At 41.0% G+C, this 26158-nt stretch overlaps 1 protein-coding gene across 1 annotated transcript; it reads right to left on the bottom strand.

Moving 5' to 3' along the window:
* Positions 1-1808: 1808 nt before the first annotated feature.
* LOC306973086 (neurturin) lies at positions 1809-18633 on the bottom strand (the record flags this gene model as incomplete). The annotated part of the gene is made up of 3 exons (XM_079569901.1): positions 18553-18633; positions 3366-3660; positions 1809-2236 (listed from the first exon to the last, which is right to left on the bottom strand). The coding sequence occupies exons 2-3, from the start codon at positions 3631-3633 to the stop codon at positions 1809-1811; spliced, it is 696 nt and encodes a 231-aa protein (XP_079426027.1). The 5' UTR covers positions 3634-3660; positions 18553-18633.
* Between the last annotated feature and the right edge of the window lie 7525 nt (positions 18634-26158).

The raw sequence follows: 26158 nt of genomic DNA, 5'->3' as shown, positions 1-26158 counted from the left end.
GGGAGCGGGGCATCACCAGCTCGTCTCCTTGGCGATGTTACAGCGTTGCTTTGACAACGGAGAGCCAAACATTAGGCTCTCCTCCAAATGCTCTACTGCTGAGAATGTTTGGTATTACTCATCTACGTTTTGAGCTTTAGTTTTAGTTGCTCTTGTGACATATCGCCTTGGAGTTCTGCAGTGTGGCTTTGAATACTTTGCTTGTCCAACAAGCAAAAGTCACACCTGGTTGAAATAACACCATAAGAACCATGTACGGTACCTCTGAAATGAGCTTTATTCAGCAGAAGGTTACATAAACACTTTGGCACAGATGCTTAATGAGAATAAGCTGTCCTTTTTCTGCATGTGTGCTACTCTAAATAAATATGCAAAACATAATTTAGTTACCAAATAAATAATATCTTTACTACAATATATAAACGCGCCGCATCCACACCCCGTGCTGCGCCTTCTTTTTTACAAAAAAAAAAAAAAAAAAAAATCATAAAAACACAACCACTGTTACTTCAGGCAATCTGTTGTGACGGTTTCAAGAGCGAAAGTAAAAGTAGGAAAAAAACGTTGCTTCATAAGTTAGGCAAAGGACTGGCCGAGGAAAGGCTATGGGCGCTGGAGGTTTGAAACGATAATTATACAAAAATCTGGACCCGCTTCATGGTTTGTTTTCTGAAAGTTACAACGCGTCACTTTTGCTCACTGTAGCCATTCCTCTTTTTTACACCCGGGCCTGAAACTGGGCCAAATGTAAACTTCACAAATTACCTCCAGAGCGGCTCATGAATGCATCAGAGGAGGGGACCGGCGTGTGTTTTGGCAAATTATCAGGGGGGTAATGGTAGCACAGAATCATTCGGGACAAGTATAAAAAGCTACAGGGAGAGAACAGATGGGATGAAGCATTTCACGCGGGACCTGACTGAGGTGATAATGACTTTTAAAGCAGTGGCGCGCTGTCACTCATCTACAAACCTCCAGCCGGATCTGAGTGAGGGATCTTTCTAATTGAAATATTAGAAACATTTTACCTGAGTAATAACACTGCAACAGCCAAGCACGAAACGGAAAACAAACTGACCACAGCTGCTCACAGAATTTTGAAGCTGTCAGAAAGGCTGTTTTGTAGTATTTATTTATTCAAACTTTACTGAAATATTCAGTAAATAGACCCGAGCAGCTGCGGCCTGTCACAGCTGCACTGAGGGCGGGTAACAGCCTGGATCAGTGCCAGTCGATCTGCGGACTTTAAAATATGTAGAAACCAAGTTCTGACTTCATGTTTCTTTTTCCGTATGAATGAAATTCTCAACAGATCTGCAGTAAGCGGGTGTGTTAAGAACGTGTTGATAGCTTTACAGATCAGATTGGAAAAATTCGATCTCATATGTGTGAACGCTACACACAGTCCTTTTCAACTGAGTGGAATATGTCGAAATGTACATCTGTTTGTTTTGCACAGCTGCTATAACCAGTGTGAATGATCAGACTGAGAGTGGAGGATTCGGACCTGGCATGAAGTTGTGTTGCTAAATGAGAGTTACACCACTTTGTTCAGTGTAAAAACAGAGACAGAAAACATGAAAGCATCTTTGAGGTGTGTGCAGTCATTCCTGTCTTCTTTACATAAATCCACGTAAAAACATTGAGTTCTGTGTCCACTGGAGAAGGTCCCACCGCTCATGTAACCATGTAACGTGGCCCTGGGACAGCTTTAATATAAATCCTTTGAGCTTATACTCCACAGTAATAACAATATATCCACGATAAAGAGGCTGAGCAGCATGAGAGGAAATAGTGAAATCTATGGGTCATACACACCCACAGGTTTTCGCCGATAAGTTCTGTATCGTACGGTATTTGTAGTTATCGTCCAAAAAGGAAAAGTCTTCTTCAAAGGCGGTGGGCCGGCAGCAGGGCCCGTTGCTGACCTTGTCTCTGCGGCCTTTCTTTTTAAAGCCAGTCCTCATCATGTGCTCCATGGTGATGTCGTAGTTGTTGCGGTTGGCCGTGCACTTCCCGCTGCAGTAGCGCAGCAGCATTGTCTCATTGCTCTCATAGCCAAGGCCCAGTTCACTCACGGTTAGCTTTAGCTCCCTGACGGAGCAGGGTTTGGGCCGTCGTGCCCTTTTAGTCCTTCTGCTCTGGTCCAGTCGGCTTCTTCGCCTCTTTCTGTCCAAGAGCGCCCCCACCACGTGCTGCAGCTCACTCTCCGTGAAGCTCTGGAACATCAGGGTGACTGACAGAGGAACAAGACAACAGTTACTGATGAGTGACAGCGTCAAATAACAGGATTTCAACAACAACCGCTGATAAAGTTTGTCTATGAAGCATCTGTATAAACAAGTGTGGATTCCAGTAAACTGTGTTTGTTGTCGTATGTCAATCAGCACAAGTTTCCACAAGCGGAGAAGACACCTCATCACTTTTATTACTGTATCAAACTGTTGTGTCATTTTCCAAGTATGAAACATCATCGATCTCTGTTTTAACACGTGGCCTCTGTGGAATCAAGTGGCTGAAATTAAGCGCACACACAGTGAGCACGTTTCACTTTATTTGGCTAATGGGGTTTGGACATAGTGATGTCAACAGTAATTGGATTCTTACAGCCTAATAACATTTGAGCCCATCAAAGCCAGACTCCGCACAGTCCACATTCTCTCGAAATAACTTCACTGAACTGCTTATGACCTCTGGAATTAATCACTGATTAATGCATATGTTCTTTTCCTTTGTTTTATTCTGTAAGGATTTCAGTGTGGAATTTGATCCACGTACAGTACTAGACATAGTTTAAGTGCAAAGTTAGTACAGAGACAGACAGACAGACAGACAGATATCAGATAGATAGATAGATAGATAGATAGATAGACATAAATAGAAAGATAGAGAGAGAGAGATAGAGAGAGGGGGAGAGAGATAGATAGATAGATAGAATGCAGTATATACATCTATCTATCTATGTATCTATGTATCTATCTATCTATCTATCTATCTATCTATCTATCTATCTATCTATCTTCTTTGATTGTACACGTGTCTTTGTTCGTCGCACATTTTCTAGCTGTGAGCACCATTGTGTTTTGAAGTGTAGCAGCGACAAATGAATTTGACAATAAACTGTGAGATTGAAAAAGCCTTATCTTATCTTTTCAATTGATGGATGGATAGACAGATCAGTAAATCAACATTTAACACTGTCAAATAATTTATAAATCCTATGTGTGAGCTTCTCCTCTTTCTCGTCTGTGCCCAAACAATGAAGTTGACAAATGAGGTGGTAATTGAATCCTGGACACCCTTCACGGGCTCGCCTTATCTCACAGCCGACGAGAACGTGTGGAAAAGGGAATAGTTTATCTTACACTCAGAGAGAAGTGAGCTCATGTCGTCGGTCGATCGAGTTCTCCTCCGCAGACCACCCATCGCCGACGTGTCCCGTTCCGCTTTGGACTTCGTCGAGGAGGCTGAAAGAGTCCGTGAAGCTGATTTGGAGTGACTGGCGGAAGGAGTCTGAGGGTGTTTGCCGTTGGGCCTGAGCTGTCCGAGAGCGGCCATGTTTCTAAGGAGCACGACGGATAAGGCAGCGCCACAGAGCATGAAGGCAAGAGTAGCACCTTTCCATAACTTCATCTTAGAGCGTGGAGGAGCATTGAAACTCTGCAACACAAGAAACACAAAGCACATAAGACAAAATAATAGCAATTTTCGATTCCTTTCAAACAACTGCATGAGCCAGTGTAGCCTTAGGTAAAGTAAGGTAACACTTTTCTCACTACTTCAATTATGCTATACATAAGGGCATAGGAATTCATGTGGGAGAGATTTGTGAAATTGTCTGAAGGTATTTAACGATATGATGAAAACTCCAAGAAGATAACGCTTTACACTAGCGAGTTTCCATCTGCAGCCTTCAAAGCTGACTTCTTGCCAGATTCAAAGAAGTCATGGACAGAATGGTTTAACTTAGGCAATGTTTGCTCATTTGTGATCAGAAGGCGCATACCAAGTCATCTCTGGAGGTCTGCCAGGTACAGAAGGTTAAGAAAACTTCCAATGTAAGAAGCAAAAATCTCAGTGTCAACACATGTTCAAACACTTCTGAAAGCGGCACCGGCCCTGTCACATTATAAAACACACGGGGCCAAGTAATAGTTATCACTTCTGTGTGACCCCGCGCTAATCCTCATCTCTCACCTCCAGCCGTCACAGACAGCCTCTATTTTAGCGACGTTTACTTTCAGTGATTGTGTCTGTCAGCTCATTTTCACTCTAAGTGGGTTCTAGATGGGAGCCCTGCACCCCTGGCTGACACCTGAGAATGCTCTGTGTGTTTAAGGTCAGATCTGAAGAAAACAGCTGAAACCGAGCCAGATTTCACCCTTCTGCCGCCCAACCGACGGGCTCTGAAATACTGATCACACAAGGCACAACCGCGCACAGGTGAAACCCTATCAACACATCTGTCTTTGCGTTTATGTGGATAAACAGACACACCTCAAAAGAGTCCAGTGGAAGTGGAGCTTCCTGTTCATGTTATGTCTCCCCCACATCACACAAACTGAGCAACTGCTGAAGGTGCAGCAACTTTTATCACACAGTTTTCATTGGCATTCGTACCAAATGTCTTGGGCTGAATGACAGAGATGAAGCAGCTATTTGGCCATCACTACTAAATCCATGCAAGGTCTGAAATCTATTCTATCTACAGGTCCCTGGAAGAAGAACTGTATACTAGCAATCATGAGACCAAATGAAAACATCAACGATACACACTGTTTTAATCTCTAATAACGAAGATAATTCTATACTCTCTCCGATGCCCTGTCCTTCACTGACTACGGCCACCACAAACCTCACTGTGGCGGATTTGGATCTTATATGTTCTGCTTTCATTGTTGTCACGCATGAAGTCTTTGAGAACTTTTACAAGAGTGGGACTTTGTATTTGTGGTATCATGTCACCGGAGTCAAGCCTTCCCCCAGAGCAGGAAACGAAATACTGCAGCGACTAACGGCAAATCCAGACCAAGTGCTTCTGCAGAGCCCTGTTCATATGGGCCGCTGTTTACAGTGAGGCATATACAGGGGAAACAACAAGAGCCGGAGCTTTCCAGGATGTGGTCAGCAACATTAAACACCACACAGATATAAACTCAGTGTTGGCAGGAGTCCCATCACATCCGCACAATATTTCTCAAGCTTAAAGTAAAGAAGGAGAGGAAAATATATGGTAAGTAAAAATATTGGGAATGATTATCCAGTATGTTGCAGTAAAACACCCAATTAAGCAGAAGATTTCTCAAAACTTGTGTCATTTTTAAAAGCATTTTTGCAATGTTTTCAAGTTCAACTCTAATACTTCCAGAGCCCGAGTGGTTTTCAAGGTGGGCTATAATATATTCACAACCGCTACGACCACTCTGCTCCTATAAGTGCTCCTGGTTCCATCTTACGTTACTACAACTAATAATAGTAATACTACAATAAATCACTAATACAGAGGTCAATACAGAGTCAAACAAATTAAGTTAAGTTATACTTTATTAATCTCTGTAGACAAATTTGACCCATCCTCAATGTCGTTGGGTGACCTGTAGTAGCTCGAGGACCCATCTCCATGATGTGGAGCCAGGCTGGTCGGAAACACCAGACTGGAGGATTAACCTATTGCACATGTTTTTACCACTAACTTACGCAGACACGGGAAGAACATGCAAACTCCACACAGAAAGGCCCCATCCAGGTGGGAATTGAACCTTCGAGCTGAGAGGCACGAGCGCTAACCGCTGCACCACTGTGCTATTATAACAATGTCATGTAGAAATGCCATTCTTTTGGCTTCTGTTTTCAGGCTGTTGCTATGCTGTGATATCATCTAATGACAGACTGTACAATTCTATTCTCTAATCTATTCTAATACTATATAGCAAGTAGAATAGTATGTACTGTACACATTTCTAGTCTTGTTCTTTGCACTGCCAACATTGATATTTTTATATTTTGATTCATTTGAGTTTTTTCTTTTTTTTCTTCTATTATTATACATGGTTTTGCACATTATCCTTGTTCTTCTTTGATTGGATGTTTCCTAACTATCTGCTCCTCCTCTGAGTGTTCTTTAGAGCTGCTTTTGCAAGTGAATTTCTCTATTGTGCGATAAATAAAGACTTATCTTATAATCACCAACTGCAGCAATTGCTCTTGTTATTGTTTTCTATGCTGATACAATTCCATCCATGCATCCATCCATCCATTTTCTTCCTACAATTGTCTTCCTGAATTTCTACTTAAGTGAGAACCGCAACTGAAACTCTACTTTTACTGCTACACAGGCCTGGAATGGACCTTTTGACCTTCTTGTAGCGAGGTCAAATAATCCTCAGAGAGTCTTAAATTTGAATAAATAGAGAGAGTTTCCCGTTCAGAAAAGCTACTTTCAATCACAAACAAACAATGAGAGCGTGCCTTCTTTTTGATACTCTCCACATTGGGATTCAAACACGACTTTCTGTAAATATGTCTTAAAAAATATAGTCCTTATCTGTTTTGGTTACAGCGCAAAGAAAACACAGAAGCTGCACGTATCCAAACAGGCCAAACCAGTCGTATGAGTCCATCTGTACAGCCATCATTCAGGATTTCCTACGGCTCTGTCACGGGGACCCACTCCTGTACAATAAAGTGCTCCAGCGGTGCTCATTTAGCAGTCAAACATTTCAGCTCGCAACCTCTCTTTACACAAAAAAAACCTCCAACTAAATCAAACTGCACAGAGTGACTCAGCCGTGTTCGAATCACCTCGCTGAAGGATGTAACCAGATGACTAATTCTGTTTTTGTTGGTCCGACACCAGTGCCGCAGCGTTTGAAGATGACTTACTTCTCCCATGTAAATACTCCATTTAAAATGAGTCAGTGCGGTGCAGGTAAACGATATACGTGATGGTTTTACACGCTGGCCTGAGTTGATGAGGCAGAGAAGGAGCAAAAGGGAGAGTAGGATTTTTTTAGGGGAATTAAAGGTCCCTTTTCCTGACACATTAGCGTGAAGAGATCAGTGTTAATTTCACCCACTACAACTTTTAATCTAAAGAGATATTATTTCCAGTCTAGGCGAAAAGTAATGATGATGACTAAATTAATAATGTCCAGATATTTCTTTAAAAGGAAGGAAGGATTGGCCGCCTCACTCGGGAGGTGTTCCAGGCATGTCCTACTGGGAGGAGGCCTCGTGGAAGACACAGGACACGCTGGTGGGACTATGTCTCTGAGCTGGCCTGGTGTCGCCTCATGGTCCTCCCAGAACAGCTGGAGGAGGTGTGTGTGGATCGGGAAGTCTGGGCATCTCTGCTGAGACTGCTGCCTCCGCAACCCGGCCCCGGATAAAGCGGAAAGAAAATGGTTGGATGGATGGATGGATGGATGGATGGATGGATGGATGGTAGGGATTAAAAACAGCAAAAGAGCGTCATTCTATCCCAATCCAATACTCAATGAACAAATCTGGTGCTTTGTCAATGTTGAAGAAATGTCTGAATAAGATAAAATTATATAAATGTAAAATGTATTATAGATACTACATTTAAGTGTCATTTTATCAGCTAAAACTGGACTAAAACAAAATAACAAATAGGCTGAACCTTGACAAAAACTTCTAAATTCTTGATCAAAATTAACTATAGATAAGATGAACTTCATTGTCCCTTGACAGACATGTACAGACAGACGACGAATAACATATAGTGATGATATGGCAGCCGGGCACAACCAGACTTCTAGATACGACAGTGACAAGTCTGTGTTTCCATTGATTTCTTCTACGGGTGAAAATAACACTCTTTAGCAAACCAAGCTGACAAGTTGTGTACATGGCTCTATGGAAACCCGCAGTAACTGATCACAAGCCTCTATAATGATGATAACAAAGGCAAGGAGCCAAAGTGATGGTTTTGAATAAGAGTGACAATTAGTGACAGTTAGACAATGGGACTGATCATCACACTATGGGGTCATTTAACAAAACAGGCAAGCTGGAAAATAGAATGTAGCTTTCTGTAGGCATGTTTCACCAACTTCACCATATTAAATGACTTGTATTACATTATTAGAGCGCCAAATCTGATCTCTGAATGAGAGAACGCCGCGTGAGTCAAAAACGTGCTGCTAATTCACTTTTGCAAGTGGGCAAACGAAAAAGGAGAAGTGGCGTTCAACTTGGTCCTGAAATGGGTTTGTTGGTGAAAAATGTACGTATTTGTAGGAACAGGCTCAGAATGTGAAATGCTTTTCTATGATTGCAGTAAAGTTGTGCTGGATTCCCGAGTGACCAGTCCAACATACTGGTCTCCACCGAACCTGGCAACTGATATGGCTGCAACCTCCATCTGATAATGTACATTGCAGACAAGACAAGGCAATGTACATTTGTTAAATGTGTCTCCAAGTTTTGCAAATTCACTGTTTGTGCATCTGGTTTGTCCAATGTTCATATTAAATAAATAAATAAAGATTGTGTTTCTTGGTATAAAGTGCTTTATACCTTATGAACTGCAACTAATGTCAGATAGCTTCACATTGTTTCAACATTTTACATTGCAGGCTGTAGCATGCAGCTCCAAATGACTGACACATGCTGATGATAAGATGCCTTGGTAATTCTTTTGTTGACAGACAAATATAAAGGAAAACTAAATTACATAGTATGTGTAAAATGTTGCTCTTGGTTTGAGTTTAAATGTAGCGTCTCAAATTTGTTGTAACTATGTATTTAACCTCTAACCGCCCGCCTGAACCGAGCGCATTTTCTCCAGTTCAGCTTTACCCAAACCTAAAAGCTTCTCATCTGGAGAGCAACGGTGTGACGCTTCATTTGAAAGCTAAATCCTACAAAATGATAGTAACTTTTTTTTAAATGTTGTCGCTGCGTTTTTGTCACTTTTTTGTAGCATTTTTTAAGCTTTTTTGTCACGTTTTTGCGTCAGTTTTGTATCATTTTCGTCATCGTTTTTTCTTGGGGTTATGTTTTTGTCACATTTTTGTTGCTTTTCCGGCACGTTTTTTGTTGCCTTTTTGTAACGTTTTTCTTGTTTTTTGTAGATTTTTCATTGAGGGTTTTTGACGCTTTTTGTCACGTTTTTGTCTCTTTTTTGTTGTGTTTTTGGAGCATTTTTTGTCACGTTTTTGTGGCTTTTATGCTGCTTTTTCATCACTTTTTTGGTGCATTGTTGTCACATTTCTATTGCTTTTTCGCCACTTTTTTTTTTTTTGCATTTTTGTTGCTTTTTTGTCATGTTTTTCTTGTTTTTTGTAGATTTTTCATTGATGATTTTTGACACGTTTTTGCCACAGTTTTGCGTATATTTTTGTCACTTTTTGTGGCTTTTATGTTGCTTTTCCATCACTTTTTTGTTGCTTTTTTGCCACATTTTTGTTGCTTTTTTGACATATTTTTCTTAGATTTTTCATTGACGATTTTTGTGTCTTTTTTGTTGCGTATTCATCCTCGTTTTTTTATCACTATTTTGATGCCTTTTTCTTTTTTGAACCTTTTAGACTTGGGTAAAGCCAAACAGGAGAAAGGTGGCGGGTTAAGAGGTCAAATCATAAATTTGCACATATAAAGTTAACATCCTTAAACACTTAGCGCATGGAAACTGCATTTGAGGCAGACATCTGTTCCTTGGAGGTCCATCAACGCCTCACAGATATGAACGTGTAAATTATCACTTAGGAGACAAGGTGTGAGTAATTTGTCTTCTCTTCTAACTGTTACCTTTCTTTGAAGGTGTGACGTCTACGCAACGCTGAAGCATGAACGCTAACTCGCCCTGATGTATGCCTTCAAATGAGGTAACGGTTTTCTTGTCCAATTAATAGGTCAGCCGGAGACAATTGCCGTTTTCGTGAAGGCTTTGGGGCCGAAGCAATAATCCATCAATGTCACACGTATGTTATCTTTGTGCCTCATTCCTTAAAACAGATCTCAGATTCCCAAAGATATATACGGATAGATAGTCCCATCTGTTTCCCTCCAATAAAAGTGCCAACAGCTTGTTTGGCATGTCGTGTAATATATATCGATGCGGCAGACATTAATATCCACCATTGAGGTCAAGACACACTGTTTATGATAGTCCAACCAAAACCAGACTGGGAAGTATGCAAACATTTCAGGCACATTCAATATCAGTTTGATTGATACGCTCCCAAAAATAAGCTCTGCCAGCCTCCACATTCTGTTCCTATTTTACGGCAAAGAACAAGACTTAACAATTTGACGTATCGGGGAATGGAACAAAGACAGCGGGATGGATATCAATTGTAAAACATTGAGAGGTACAGCTTGTGCCTAATGAACTGGATCTGAACCAACTAAACACAATCAATCAGAAAAAGCAAACAAGACAGAAGTTAATTTTAGACACAGACAGATGACATTGACAATTGCCTCGATTATGTTACAGTTTTCTCATGATTTCAGAATAGGTAATGGGTCAGAAGTGTTCGGCATAGCTTTCTCCAAAACTCTCCAAACAAAAGAGATCACTGGAGGAATAATTCATCCTAATGCCTCGATGAAAGTCTGCAATTAGAGGCTTCCATTGGTTTATTTTCACTTACGTGGTTATTATCTGACTTGGCCAAGAACTACACATGAAATAAAACAAAATGGGTGAACAGCTTTCTCCATCGTTCGTTGCCTGTTTGATCCTGACTTTATAAAAGGGCAGAAGCACTAAAAAAAAAAGATAATGGAATCATCTGCAAAGCCAGCACTTCATTGCACAACAGATCAGATAGAAGAGCTGGAAATGAAGAGGCCAGGTATGAAAGGCCAGGCCTGAGAATATGAGCATGTGATAAATCGATATAACGTCTGTTTACACTTGGACAAGGACAGCAGCTCAATCCAGACAGACTATAACCATAGATCTTCTTAACTGTGCATGCAAATCCAACTGAGGGACATAGATACACTGCATAAAAGAGGAATGTTCAAGTATTCAAATAATTGTCTCAATCTGCGCAAATTGGACAACCTTGGGTTTTTATGTTTGCGGATTCAGATTCAGAAAACTTCAGTTAGCAGCTGCTGCTTTAAACCTCTTAACCCTCACCTGAACCAAGCACATTTTCTCCACTTTGTCATGACCCAAATCTAAAAGTTTATTGAAAAAAAAGCATCAAAATAGCAACAAAAACAAAATGAAAAAGAGGATAAAAGGGCAACACAAACACATTGAAAAAGTTTCTAAAAAACAACAACATAAAAGCAACAGAAGCGTGACAAAAAAAGTGACAAAATAGCAACACATAAATGACAAGAAAGCAATGGATGAAGTGGCCAAAATGTGACAAAAATGCAACAAAAAAGCCACAATAAAGCAACAAAAAAGCGGCAAAACGTGATGAAAAAGATCAGCTGAGATCAGTTTTGTTGGTCTTAGCTTTCAAGTGAGAGTCAAGAAAATGTTAGATTTGGGAAAGGCCGGTTGAACTGGAGAAAATGCACTTGGTTAAAGAATAAAACAAACAAATTCAGATTGATGATTTAAAGGTTTCTCATTTCAAATAGAACTGTCTGTCAGATGGGTATAAAGTAGGCAAAAATCGGTTCATTTTTTGTATAATTTCCGTTTGTATAAGCCAGTGGTTCTCGAACTTTTTTTTACCAAATGCCGGTCTGAGAACCACCAGATCTAGACCAAGTCCATAACCGGACTTAGTTCTAAATATGGACTCAACATAAAAGCAGAAAACATAAATCAATTGGTTTCAAAGATAAAAAACTGAGAAGGAGCCTATAAGCACCCGAAGTGGACATAGTCAGAAGAAAACCATCAAACAACCCAAATCTATAAACAAATCTAGTAAAAACTGCTCAATTGAAGCTGTTTTGACAAATGATGAAATCCCCTCTTGTGCGGTGTAGGAGGAAGGGGGCACCTGTGTTTTTCTTGGGAGCGCAGCGGAAAGACAGGAGCAAACCGTGGCCTTCCTGAATGAACAAATGCTCCGAGTCCCCCAGGAGCCGGGAGCATGAGGAAAAGCCATCGTCAAACACACACACACACATAAAAATACAGATGATTTGCAAAAGAACTCTCTTTCGCTTCGGCAGCTGCTGCATGTCTGCCCCTGTCACAGCCGATGTGCCCAAGCACGCTCCCCCGACAAGCTGCGGAGGCCCAAAGCAAACGCAAATCACCCATTCAGCTTCGGACAAAAACGCACACGTCCCACGGAGATAAAGACGGGGCTTGGCATGTGCGAAAGTCCTCGTTTATTTCCGTGCAAGTGTGAAGGTATGTCTTTGTAGCGTGTTTCTCTGGCTGCCAGTCAAGTGTCTACCTGGGCAGCTACCGTGATTGAAGACATTCCCTCAAGATCATTTACATGTTTCAAAGGCAAAGCATGAAAGCGGAGGGCTGGTGCCAAGAATTTGTGCGGCGTCTGTCAAAGCAATCCGAGACATTTTGTATTGTACTCCTCATAGATACAGCACATCCTTATACACCCAGACAAGCCTTCAAAGATCGCATTATGTCCGTCAGTACAATTACGTTTATGTTTTGGGGGCAATAATTGGGTCAGCGGACATGGTAGTAGTTTATTGTGTCACTGCAAAGGCATGGGAAGATAACTGGACAAGCTTATATCAGACAAACTGGAGACATCTAAAAGGCATTTGTGGTCGCATGAATGAAAGTGCCCAGACAGCGTAGCCCTCTTGTCACATCGCCCCGAAGCTTGACCAGTCTGACATAATTGCAGCCGCAGAAGATAGCAGCCACTTGAATCAAGAGGTTTATTGTGCAAGGCAAAAAAAAAGAAAGAAAAAGAACGCATCCCCAACTTTTATGTCTAGCCGCTGCATTTTTCCCCCCCCATACGTCGACTCCGCAGCTTCAGCCTATGACTCACACCGCTGTAAACACTCTGAGCATTGCCCAATTTCAGTTTTCCCAAACTCCAAAGGGATTATGTTTAGAGCCTAACCTTTCCATTGTTGTCCAGACAGCTACTTTGCTTCCAGAGTCCCTACAAGATCCCAGAAACGGCATCACATTACTGTCGATAATCCAGTTTACGTGAGAGTGATATCCAGCCTAAAAACGTGTCCTCATATCCAGCCATTATTGTTGTGTATGTGCTAAACATTGGAATCCTCCTTTTAGTGCGTTCAAAGGCGTGTTTCGCTCCTCCCAATTAGACGCTACTATTAGAACACACCCCGCAAAATACCTGAGCTCCAAGCAGAGAAATTACCTACTGTAGGCTGTTGGAAAGAGTCCCAGAAAGTCTTGTCAATTCCCTTCGTTTTAAGTTCACATAGGGAGACCTAGTGGACATGCCGGATAAAAGCCAGATTGATAGAATGGTAGCAGAGTTAGCAGTTGTATATTAATCTGGAAAGCGACCTGTTGAAAACATTTGTAAAGAGGCGGGATTTTTATGAGAACATTTGGAGATGATTGGATGAAGCCACAACTACTGAAGCCAAACAACAAGTGTGGAAAAACAATAGGCCACAAAGAAAAACATTGATGATGTTTTTAATGGGTTGCAGAACACACTTTGTTCTTCTCGGACAAAACAAAATTGTTGTTTTTAGTTAAAAGTGAAAGGTCTTTAATGGTGTGATAGAATTAAGTTCAATCACACCATTAAAGATGGATACATGACCTCATGCTCTTTTGATTTTAGCATAAAGAAGCAAAAAAGCTGTCTAAATGTGGATAACGCCAGTTTCATGCTTTCTTAAATGCATAAAGCTACTTTTCTGCTCACCGAACTACATAAAGGGGCATCAATAGTATAGAGCTCATGACTCTGATAAGCATCATGGGATTTGCAGCAATAATAAACTAATGGAGATTGAAAAGGCAAAATATATATTGTTCACATTAAAACACTTAGACAATGTGTTAGATGGATTTACCAGAAGTGACTCAACAGGTAACGGCTTGTTCCACGGCTTTGTTTCTCCACTTTCTTTTTCCTGCTTTTCGCTGATGGTAGTCTATGGAAAATGTATGCTAACAGCCACAAACATGGTGGATCTCCATGGTAACAGTTTATTTTCCCGGACTCTATAGGTTGTGACATTGTTCTTGAGAATCAGGAGTTTCTGTTTCAAGCACATACTGTTGTTGAGTCCTTTGTGTTAAAGATAAAGGTGATGCTTCTTCTTTCAGAGTCCCGAAATAAGTAGCGCAGCATTAGCATTTAGCAGACAAGATCATTGCAACGACTTTAGAAAGGCCTAATGGTCGGTCAAAATAAAATCTAATAAAAAGCAGATGCAGAAAGGTTCATTAGCATTAGCAAAAACTAGCAGGAATGTGATTGCGCGGATTAATATCCATGTAAACGTTTGCTGTTGTTTTTTAGGCTAACTCTATGAGGGCTACCCCTTATAGGAAAGCGTCGGCCCATAGGTGACAGCCGTAAGACTGCTTGTGGCGGTAATAGGGACATATTCCAAAGATCAGGTCGGGATTAGCACTAATGCCTGCCGGCTTTATCTGCAGTCACGTGGTTTAGCACCTGGCTGCAGTGTTGGTGGAGGTGCTAATCCAGAGGGCGCAAGCTAACTCCAGTCTGCCAGGCACCGTTAGCCTTTTGCTTTTCTGCCTAATGAAAACTGATATGGAAAGTCTGGGCCGGGTCATAAATGAAAAATTAGAAACATGATGATTTCTATGCAATTGGAAAATAATTAGTGCAAAGAGCAATCTAGCGTGACATGAAACACTCCACCACAAATTTGGCTACATGTTAAATGCCACTCAGAAATGCAAAATGGCTGCCAAACCACAAGTTTGAAAATGATCAAGACTGAAATTGACACGTGGTGGTGAAGGATGAATGGCTTTGTACAACACAGAAACTTCAAAACACGATCTTACATGCAGTTTCTCTTATTGCATTATATTGTCATTTCTTCATTAGCAAGCAAAGGTCAAGCTGTTTTCCAAAATACATAAAACAAACCTCAATAACAAAGTCGGTCTGCAATGCGGAAGGAAAGTACATCACTACACTATTTACTTGGCCCAGATAATTAGCATAAGAACTATAAAAATAGGGGTAGACAGCAGAAGTATGCAATAATGATGGTAACTAACTCCAGAGCTATTTCTGCACAAAGATTAAATTAGCTTACACAGAATAAACAACCTATAGATAGATCTTTATTGCTATTGTACAGAATACAATGGACACTGATAGTGCTCTCATAGGCATAGACATTCTCTACCCCATTCCTCCCAATAAAATCATTAATGATCATAAATAGAAGTTCATTTAATAAGTAGATATATTGAAATTGAAAAAGAAAACACAAGTGGGCAACATGGTGGTTAGCACATGTGCTCGACAGCACAAGGACGGGGCCTTTCTGTGTGTTTATGTTCTCCCCATGTCTGCGTAGGTTTCTTCCTCTACCACTAAAAACACGTACAATAGGCCAGGATGAATGAGATTGTGGGTGTGAGACAACAGAGGGAAATTAACTGTCCCAAACAAATAAATTCAAGATATATATATATATTTTTGCACTAGTCCATACAGGTAGCAATAGACTAATTAATGGTGAATGTAAATAAAACCATCATATACACAATGCACATTAAGAAGCCACCTATCCCACCTCGACAGCCATTGAAAATACTTTTTGTTCCTTATTAAAGTACACTTGAAAAGTTCTTTGCATAAAATGATTGTGCTGCATTCCATTGCTCTAACATGCTGGACTAGAATAGGCTGCAACCCATTGCTCATTTATGTCAGTAAACACATTGAAAAGTTAAACAGAGGTGAGTTTGATATTATACATTGGAATTAATTTCTTGAGTCCATTGCATTAAACAGTACTGGTCCCACTTTTACAGCCAGGATATAAACACTACTTAATTCCAATAATAGCTTGGGCCTACAGCTAACTTTATACACATAAATTCCACAGTAATTAGTATTGCATAGGCTGAAAAGCTAAAATGAGATCACACAATAAAAAAGTCCAACAAAACAAATTCCACAGAAAATTTATGAGTTTGGTAGAACTACTGTTTCAGGATGAAGTGATCAACTTGATTTTTGTTCTGGCATCGCGGTAGTCCAAAAGGTCATAAAATAAAATGGATTTCCTGAGCTAGTTCTGGAAAAAAAAAAAAGCTGGCCCAAATGCAACTGCAAGAAGCTTAGACTACACTCCATTGTAATTTTTGTTTTACTGGGCAACCACTTACATTGGCTCGTGCACTGTCACCGTACGGTAATTAAAACAAGCCCGTTCCTGGTTAGGCCCAAAGCTGCTCGAAGCTTTTTTATATATATATATATTTAAAGTGAAATGGGGAAAAACATCTGAGTCTAAAATGGAAAGAATACTGATAATTCTTTTCACGCATATTGTGCTAATCTGAACCGTGACAGCACTTTAGCGTCTCATCAAATCTTGGATGAGACACTGACAAGTAAAAAGGTTTCCATTTATTCTAGAAAGCCTGCTATCGCACCTTTCATACTTATGTAGATTAATCCAGTGACCCGGGGCTTGTGCACGACAAACCTGTTGCACTAACGCTTAGACTCAAGGTGCAAAGGAAGACCAGTTTTGGCTTTGTGCCCATTGCTAATAGTGGAACATATGAGTCAACACAGGCAAAGTGCTTATAAATAGCCCTTTTATCCAAAGTATACCATGGATGAGAACTGTCTCGTCACTAGGTTTGATTTGATTTTAAATATTTAATTGTAAATGAGATGTATTGTAATAGAATTTGGGATTGTGTTGTCACAATAAACTATTGGAGATTTTATAATGTTCACATGAAAGCATTTGGTCACTGTTGGATTCCTATGTTACGTTAACCACTGGTTGAACTTGGGCTTCTTCAGGTGACACTCAGGGTCGTCTGCAATGATAGACATTATTAATTTTAAGGATGGATGAGTTCATGTACACTTTAGTAATGGTGCTGTCCTGGTATATACAAGTGGTTTACATCCAGTTTACAGTACAACTTAGATTTATTTTAGGCCCTTTTTAGATCTGATTTAGTCCTGATTTGAGCTAGTTTGGAAGCTCAAACACATTTGGAAAACATGGTATGAATGTTTGATAGATTCACCAGTAGTGTCCCATCAGCTAATGTTTCCCAGTTCTTTTCTTTTGTTGCTGCATTGAATGTTCGTCTTTGGACAGTGATAAAAACATTCCCTTTAAAGTGGATTTTCTATAACAATGTCAGTTCATAACATATTTATCCTGAAGTCAATTATATTTGCATTTTTCCACAAAATGTCATCACAGGGTTAGCAGGTTTTACATATTAAGACCCCATAGAAACAGTTTTATTTTGTTCTCTACAGAGGACTTAACTTTGTCAAAACAATTGCAGCTTTTTGTGAGTTGCCACTTGCAAAGCATTCAAATTTCAATGCAGTTGCAGATGATCTTGCTGCCCTACCTGTCACTACTTTCCAAATGCCAGCATTAACTTTTCCGCGTGTTAATCTATCAATGACCAGTCCCATTACAATGCGGCTACAACGCCTCCACATCATTGTTAACATGTTTATGTTGGAGCTCTTAACGCTTGACGGCCGCCTGGCACAAGTTGAACTGAACGCAAGTCCTAAAAAATATGCTTCATCCGAGCAAGCACAAGCAAGTACAACTATCTGAAATATGATATGTTACAATATCAGACTTGGCTTTCTAAAAACTATTAACTGCACATGCTGGAGAGTAAAACGGGCTTGAAAAGGGAGATGGGAAGCGGTTATGAAAGTTGAAAAGCTCAATTGATTTTCGGCTTAACCTCTGAGCAGCCTCCCCGTGGCTCTGCCAGATTCTGAATAATCTCCACGTATGATATGGGCTTAGGGAAAAGGATCATCACCTACTGTGCGGCACTATCAACTTATTTCCATTTTGCATACTGAAGGCTGTTTTGCCATTCAACTAAAACCACAAAAAAAAGCACAGGGCATGCAAAACCTCCTAAAACGCGCGTGTGCCGTGTTAAATATTCATAGCAGCATTTAGCAAACTGCCCAAGTGGTGCCCAAGTGAAGAAATCCAGAGAGCACTTAAGAGAGTAATTACCCATGATAATGAGGTGTACCACCATGTTGGAGTGGTGACAGGGAGGGAGAAGGTTCCACTCTGACAAAACAAACTCTTACTGGGAAAGTGAGAGCGATAATTTCCTTCTGTGGTCGCCCTAAAACATGCGTGTCACAATCAGTGCCTAACTCTTTCTGCAAACATTTCGTGACAGTGGCACACTTGACTTCCAGGAAAAGGACCGTGCTTGTTGATAGAGCTAATCCAACATGGGTTTTTTTTTTTACTCCCCCCCTGCCACTCAAGCCCTCCCAGTGGAGTACCAGTCAAAGCGGCATCCTTCCCTCCCTCAGCACTGCCACCTAGCTAACGAACCTGCTAACTAACTAACTAACTAACTGCCCTCCTCACGCCTTCGGCTCCATAAGCTGCCTTGGCTTAAACTAACAAAAGAAGATGCGCTGTCCTTACCGTTCGGCCGGCTAATCCAGACTTAGCTGCGTGGCGCTGTCGTTCAGCTGACCTCCACAGGCGACAAGTGCTGCTCGGGTAAGTCCGGCATCTCCATCCAGAGCGTTTGTTGTTACTGCAGCACAAACCATAGGGGAAGTGTCCTGATTTGATTCCAAAAGAGAAAAAAAAACCTCTAATACTTCTTTTTCATATTTCCATAGTAAAAAATCAAGTCGCAAACATTAAAATTTACATCCCGCTTCTTGGTGTACCTCAAGGTTGTGTAATAGATCCAGTCATGTTTTAAAATAATTGGCTTCCAAAAGGTCCATCGGTCAAAAATCGTGCAATCTTCTCGCTTACACCCTGCTTTCTCTTAGGTTCCTTGATCATTTAGCCGCCACTTTCAGCTCCAGGTCCTACAGCTTGATGCCTGATGGTTTTAGGGTGAAGAGGGAGAGCGTGCTGAGCTTTAGTGAACTTCTGTCTTCGCTCTCTCTCTCAGCCTCTCTGTGATGCCTCCCCCCTGTTCAACTGTTGCTCCTCCTCCGTAGTTGTGCTTGTGGGCCGAGTCGGATTACTCCTGACATGATAATCTCCCTGGCTCGAGCTCCAGGAGCACTAAAGGATGCTTTGGCCCGAGCAAAAGGGCTTACACATTTTACCTTCTGCCACCAGTGAGTCTGCCATCTTAAGCAGTGCCTATGCACTGGTAATAGCCTCAATATTTCAGAGAATACTAAACCAGAAGGCAAAACTCATGTGTGATGATTGCAAGAAAGAACAGAAGAGGATACTGCAAAATTCTGCTCAACTATAAGGACGACTAATTCTTCTCTTTAAAGCGTTTTGCCTCCCAGAATGCATTGATTTGCATATATTTTACGCTGGATGCCCCTTCTGCAAGCTTAAGACTTGTGAACCTCACTGCCACTTGAAAATTACGACAGCGCCTGATTTATTTGCGTTTTCAAACTGTGAAAGGAGGCCAAAGTGTTTGCATACTGTTAGCAGCAGCCCCAACTGTTTACAAATAACTGCTTGTAGCTTGTGGCAAAATAAATGAACCCTACAAAATAAAGTGGGGTGTGGTTTACAGCAAATGTAAGGCATTAGGTGACTCAATATGGGTATCGCAAGAAGCCATAACATAACTTTTCTGAGGGGTTCATTTGTCCGAGATATACACCTTTTGCTGACATCAGGTTTTGCTTACACAGCCTACAACAAAAACTCATGGCAACTTGGCAAATGTGTGACAGTGCTTACTTTGATCCCCTGATCTTTCAGTTTTCAGGGAAAAAGATCTGGGACGTATTTAAGAGTGTTCCTGAAACAAAAGGTCAAGAGTGCTCCTGTAACTACAAAGCACTGAGTTGCAATTTTTCTAATTTAGTTCAATCTAAGCCATGTTTTGGTTCTAGTTTATTTTGACACTGTAATATGAAAAATTGAACAAAATTGCAAGTTTTGTTTTCATTTAATGGAACGTACTGTACTGTATTATCGCATATTCAAGACTATTATTATTATTATTATTATAGTTCAACTACTACGACTACTGGATCTAATGCTCCTTTACAACGACCCCTTCCTCCACTGCCACGCTGGGCCCATACTCGTAATAGCCTTAATTGCAGGGGGGGAGATAAGTGCTTGTACAAATAGGGTCTGCACTCTGTAGAAGTGTTTTCCAATCTTTTAGCGGGGAATTAAGAAAGTGCACAATTGGTTTAAATCATGCTAAAGCAGCGCTAAGTCCAGCTAAATAGCATTATCACAGCGGAGGTTATTTCTTAGAGAGATTCAATCGTGTTTTGGCTCGGGATAAAACCAGAGGGGGGGCGACGGTGATGGTGTTTTTGTTGACGATCTCATGTTCGACGTCTTGTCCAATGCTAACCCCGGCCGCTTGAGCCCCGAAAGCTGTAAACGAGGAGCAGATGGCCGCGCTTTTGGAAGGTATCAGGCGCTCCAGACTGCAATCTAAATAAACAGAACATCCACGGAGGAAATGCGTCAGGTGTGCAGGGTCAGCCATATGTAAACAGAGGAGGAGTGAAGCAATGCAGGGTAGAAGGAGCAGGATCACAGGTGCTTTTTTTTTTTTTTTCTCCGGCCAAAAGGGTTGCTATTAAGTGAAACTAGGGATAGAATACAAGCCCAAGTCTGTAACCTTGGACAGATAGTTGGAAGAACAGAGGGGAGAAAAGTTAACGCTGCAACAGGAAGCAAATAGTTCACAAAAATCTCATTCTGACGCTGTGAGTCATCCTCATGTCCTCAGGCCAAATGATACACAAATGAAATCAGCGGGGCAGATTGGGAGAGGACGCTGGGAGCAACGAGACACTTTTAATTTCTCAATAAACCTCTTGCATGCGTAGGTTTGAGATTGCCCTCGCGCCATCCTCACATACTTGGGCCACAGTCTCGACACACTCTTGATTAGTATTAAAATAAATAGGAAGTAAACGTAGACGTAAACACTGAAGAGGCACCAAGAGCCCCCCACACCTACAGCACAGTGGAGGCGTCACAAGAGGCGCTACAGGAAGCAAAAAAGGGGCAAGCGAGGAGGTATCCGGGCAAGACTCACAGCTAGGCCGCACAAATCTTCTATCATTCTATTGTTCTGGAGAATAAAAACAGATTAACTACCAAGCTCTTACCAGAAGATGTTCAAAGACTGTTGTGGGGCGGAGGGAGCTGCGCAGGACGAAGAGGAGTGAGGAGGAGCTGACCAGTGCAGGACACCACGCTCTGAAATCAGGATTCCAGAGGATCAGAGGAGGAGAGGCAGCCAGGTTTCCTCCGGGTGCTACGGTTTCCTCGACCTCCGAAGACATGCAGGTCAGGTTGGCCCACAATGTCAGGACTAACACCTGAACACTATTTCATTGTGCGGTTGTACAATGACAAAAAAGCACTTACTTACTTACTTACTTACTTACTTAGAAGAGAATAAGAAACAGAAGAAATGGGAAAAAAAGACTAATATGCATCACATGAGAATTAGGTCTCAGAAGGAGACAGTAGTTAAGCGATAGTATTTCTCAAGCAAAACCTTTCCTACTGTATTACAGACAACTTCTACTAAAGTATTATTGTTTTGAGGTACCAGTGCTTTTACTTACATACAACTTCTCCCATAATTTATCCATTTCTGCAAACATGTGGCAACTTCCAAATTCTTTCTCTATTGACTAAACCTGCATGCTCTTTCCCCAGTGTGTGCATACGGCTTCCCTACAGCCCTTATCACCGTGACCTATAAGGTGTCTTGTAAAATCTCTTGTCCAAATACCCAAAGTCTGCGAACTTAATCCCAAACCTTCGCGAACAGGTGCACTCTTCCCACCTCCAGTCCAGATTTAACTAATAAATGGGACGGCTAACTTGTTTGACTTGTAAACCTTTAATAATTGCCCAGAAAAATCTTGGGTAAACACGTAACAGCTTCCAGTTCGCCGTCGGATATCGTGCCGTTTCCAGCCTTGAGAATGAAGCCGGAGTGTAGAAACATTTCCTGACATTTCTCTTTGACTGCCTGCATATTGCTCGCAGATGTCAAGTTTTCAAAGACCCAAACGCGGCGCCGTAAAAGAGAGCAGAAGTTGTTAATTGAGTGGAGAAGATTCTTCGGCAGGATAGAGTTTCTGCGATTGCATTAGTCACACTGGCGCACTGACATTTGGAGTATACAAAATCAGAAAGAACAACTCAGTTTGTTTCCAATTTAAATATGAGGATCTTCAAAAGGTGGAAAAAACACAACAGTGGAAGTACTGTTACATTGAAGAAGGCCTGTTGTAAGTTTAAGTAAATGTCTACCAGGGAGACCAGAGCTTGAGCAAGATGTTACATAAGAATGGTTTGCATTGGTGATACTTATTACCTATTCTGATCACCCCTACAGCTCCAGTTCCATTGCTGATAAAGGTAACGTGCCATATTTGTCATTTTAAAAGTATACATTGAATTGAGAGTTAAATAAAGAAGGTCCACATGCACTAGTTTTGAATGTAGTTGTTAAAGGAAGCTGATATTTGTTTGGAGGGGTGAGTTGTTAGGAGGGGTGGGATTATACAAGTATTTACTTCCACCCACTCCCATTCGGACTGTACTTTCTTTTCATGCCTTTTTTGTGTCTCGGCATAATGGATGTACGATGCTGTTATTGCAAAGTTCGAATAAATTCATTAATCAATTTATTTAAATGAAATAATAATAATGACCGTATTATGGCCATACCGCCTTTGCTCTGTCCAATCCCATCAGACCTTGGAAGCTAAGCAGGCAAGGGCCCGGTCGGCACTTGGATGGGAGACCGTTTGGGAACACCAGGAAGCCTAGCGAATGTAGTGAGTGGTTGGTGGTGGTCGGAGGGGCTGATTGGGCAGACTGGTTGCCTCGCTTCTGTCAGTCTACCCCAGGGCAGCTGTGCCTACAATAGTGGCTTACCGCCACCGAGTATGGAGTGAACGAATAGTGCAAAGCAAAGTGTCTTTGAGTGTCCAGAAAAGCGCTACATAAAACCAATGCATTATTATTATTTAAATGAAATAATCAGATGGACAGTCAGTCCTGATGACTCAGCTTGTCACCACCCAGCTCCTAGAGGAGAAAACCTTCCCAGATACAGGGAGATCATCCAAACGCCACACAGGAGCTCTAACCATTCAGCCACCATGACATCCGCACCTCTCTGACAGCTCCAGTTATTGCTGTACTTACCACTGACCACTTGTACTCCAGCCATGGCAACCACTATTGTAATACGTTTATACTAAAAATGTGTTTATTCTTCTCCTACTCTTGGCAGACCTTAGCCTGGGAATACCATGCTGCTCGAATCATTTCAAACTGCACAGCAAATAAAATGGCGATAGCCAGGCCTACTAATACTAACACAACTCTACAGCTAAATCACTATGAATATAACTTAAGTAGGGCTGTCACGATAACTACTATTATGCTGTCGACAAACAATACACTTTTGGGCTCAATATTAATCGTCTGCACATTTATTGTACATTTTTTCTGATATAATACTTAATTTCCCAAAGTAGATTGTATTTCATGTTTTAGTCAGTGGGTTACTTTAAGATTATGTACTTTTCTAAGTAAAATTTGCTGTAATTTTTAAGCTTTGTAGTTTCTATAGCGTTAACAGGTCTTCAATAATATCATTTATCATAGGCTATCAATATTTTCGTGGCTCAATATATCGAACTTCATATTCTGTGATTGTGACAGGCCTTATAAACCAACTAAAATGACCAGCAGTTCAGCTCCCATGTTGTCAAAGATTATAAGAGGCTAAATGCTTACTATAATAATGTCTACACAAGTAAAAATTATTTTTGAGCGAGTGGTAAACCAGCCATTTAATATTCCAGAAGTGTTTCCTCTAAAGTGAATTACGTTTCAACTGCTTGGGAGCGCACTGAAGCGTTTCCATTGGGCGTGGATGAGTGAGGAGAGAGAAAAAAAAACACATTTTGTTTAGCTTTGGGCGAGATTTTAAGGAAGCCCTCAATCAGTAACGCTGTAAACACGCCGTTCCAGCGGAGGTGTGATTAGGACCCGGCTGTTACCGAGCGCCGCGTCTTTCCCAACGCGCGGTTACGTGATTGAACAAGGATCCTTCAGCCAAACTGTCATCTCATCCAGTGGGAAAGTGCTTTTTAGAGGACCAAAATCCAAACACGAGTCTGTCACAATGACGCAGGAGACAATGAGTGAAGTTTGTGTTGCATACCTCTCGGTGAAAGACGACGTGTTTCTTCTGGACAAATTGGTACCGAGGTGAATCCATTTTGGGCCCTAGTGCAAATATACAGTAATTAGCGCGCAGACGGGCTGGAGTTTTGAATGGGAATGTTGTTGACTGGGGTCGCGGGCCTTCAACGCCCCAACACCTTTCAGATAATCCGTCACTCGCGTGGTAATGTGTAAATTTTGAATTTGGGCTAAATATTTGTGTTGAACAAAAACCATTAGGCACAGCTAAACATGTGCGTCAGGTGTAGTTTATTAGCGCGCTCTGACAAATGCTGCCCTCTTTTGGTCAATATTTGGAACTGCATGATGGTGATGATGTCATGGAGGCTGCAGACTCTAGCTCAGTGTTGTGTAGAATGGAGATTTAGATTTGTAAAACTGACACTCAAGATTAATCCCAAAGGCTGCGGTCGTTTTAGTTGTGCAATATCATCTGCAAACAACAAATAGGCTACATCATTTCCCTGGTCTACTGATAAACCTCTTACCCCTTGCCTCAACCAAGTGCATTTGCTCCAGTTCAGCTTTACCCAAATCTGAAAGCTTGCCGCCTATAGGCCAGAATAGCGCCTCATTTGAAAGCTAAGACTTGCAAAACTCATTTAAACTGATCTTTTTCCTAGCGTTATATTCACTTTTTGACATTTCATTTCTTTCACTGTGCTGCTACTTTTCTGTTACTCTATCGTCACATCTTTTTTGACAGTTTATGTCAGTTTTCTCAAGAATTTTTTAGATTTGGGTAAAGCCAAAGTGGAGAAAATGTGCTCTGTTCCGGAGCGGGCTAAGAGGTTAATTATTATTATGTATTAAACCTGCTAATTCTGTATTTTAGACGTCTACAATACAGAATGTATATATATATATATTTGCAGTGAAGTGGAAGTGACAGCTCAACAAAAGAAGCCAAATTGATTTCATGGGCGCATTGTTATTAGTTGTTTTGACTCACAATGAAAATGCTGTAAATGCTTGCCAACAAGAAAAATATAAATACGGTGTTTTTCCACTATTAAAGGAATAGGCCACCATTTTTAAATACTGAGATAGGTTCTTACCTGAGCTTAGACAAGTTCATTTGTACCTGTCTGATCTTCACGCGTGCCCTCAGTCACGTAAACACAGCACAGACGGTGTTAGCATTTAGCCTTTCTTCCGCTCTTCTATAGCTCTTCCATGTTTTCCCTATTTAAATATGGTTACGTGATGTGTTACATGATAAAGTATAGTTACACAAAATTAAACAATGTGGATTTTCTAAGGGGATAAAAAGGGGAACTATTTTGTAAGGCGTAATAATACCAGGAGTACTTCACCGAAGCCACAGGAGTTTTTTGGCCCTCAGTAGATAAATATTGTGGATTTAGTTAATATTAATAGTTAATACTTACCCACAAATGTCTACATAATACAGTACAATATATTGGTTTGCACTTTTAAATCGTTAAGTAAAGAGAAATATTTAATCTTTATCTAGTATTACAAATAATGTCAAATCTCATTCTTGTGAAACCAACCCTGTGTCCCGTCTCATGGAATTTGTGTTTCGACCCACTCCTAGTATTATAAATAGATAGAAAGTTCATCAGTCAGATAATAAGGATTTTGGGAAATGAAATAGGTTTATTATTATATTATTTTTGAATGATATCTTCATGCAACAGGCTCCCTCCTGTGGTGAAACCCTCTGGTGTCGTCTGGTCCGATGGGATGGCGAATCACTTGCACCAGGTTGGGAACCTGTAGATTAAACCGTTGATTTCTCCTCCTGAGCACCCAAGGGACTTCCGGGGAGTCTCCTGCGCGCAAAGTCTTCTCCATCGCGGCATTTGCGTCC

The sequence above is a fragment of the Gobius niger genome (assembly GCF_951799975.1).
Source record: "Gobius niger genome assembly, chromosome: 13".
NCBI classification, from domain to species: Eukaryota; Metazoa; Chordata; class Actinopteri; order Gobiiformes; family Gobiidae; genus Gobius; species Gobius niger.
The sequence above is the reverse complement of the archived record's forward strand: the minus strand, read 5'-3'. Positions and strand labels throughout refer to the sequence as shown.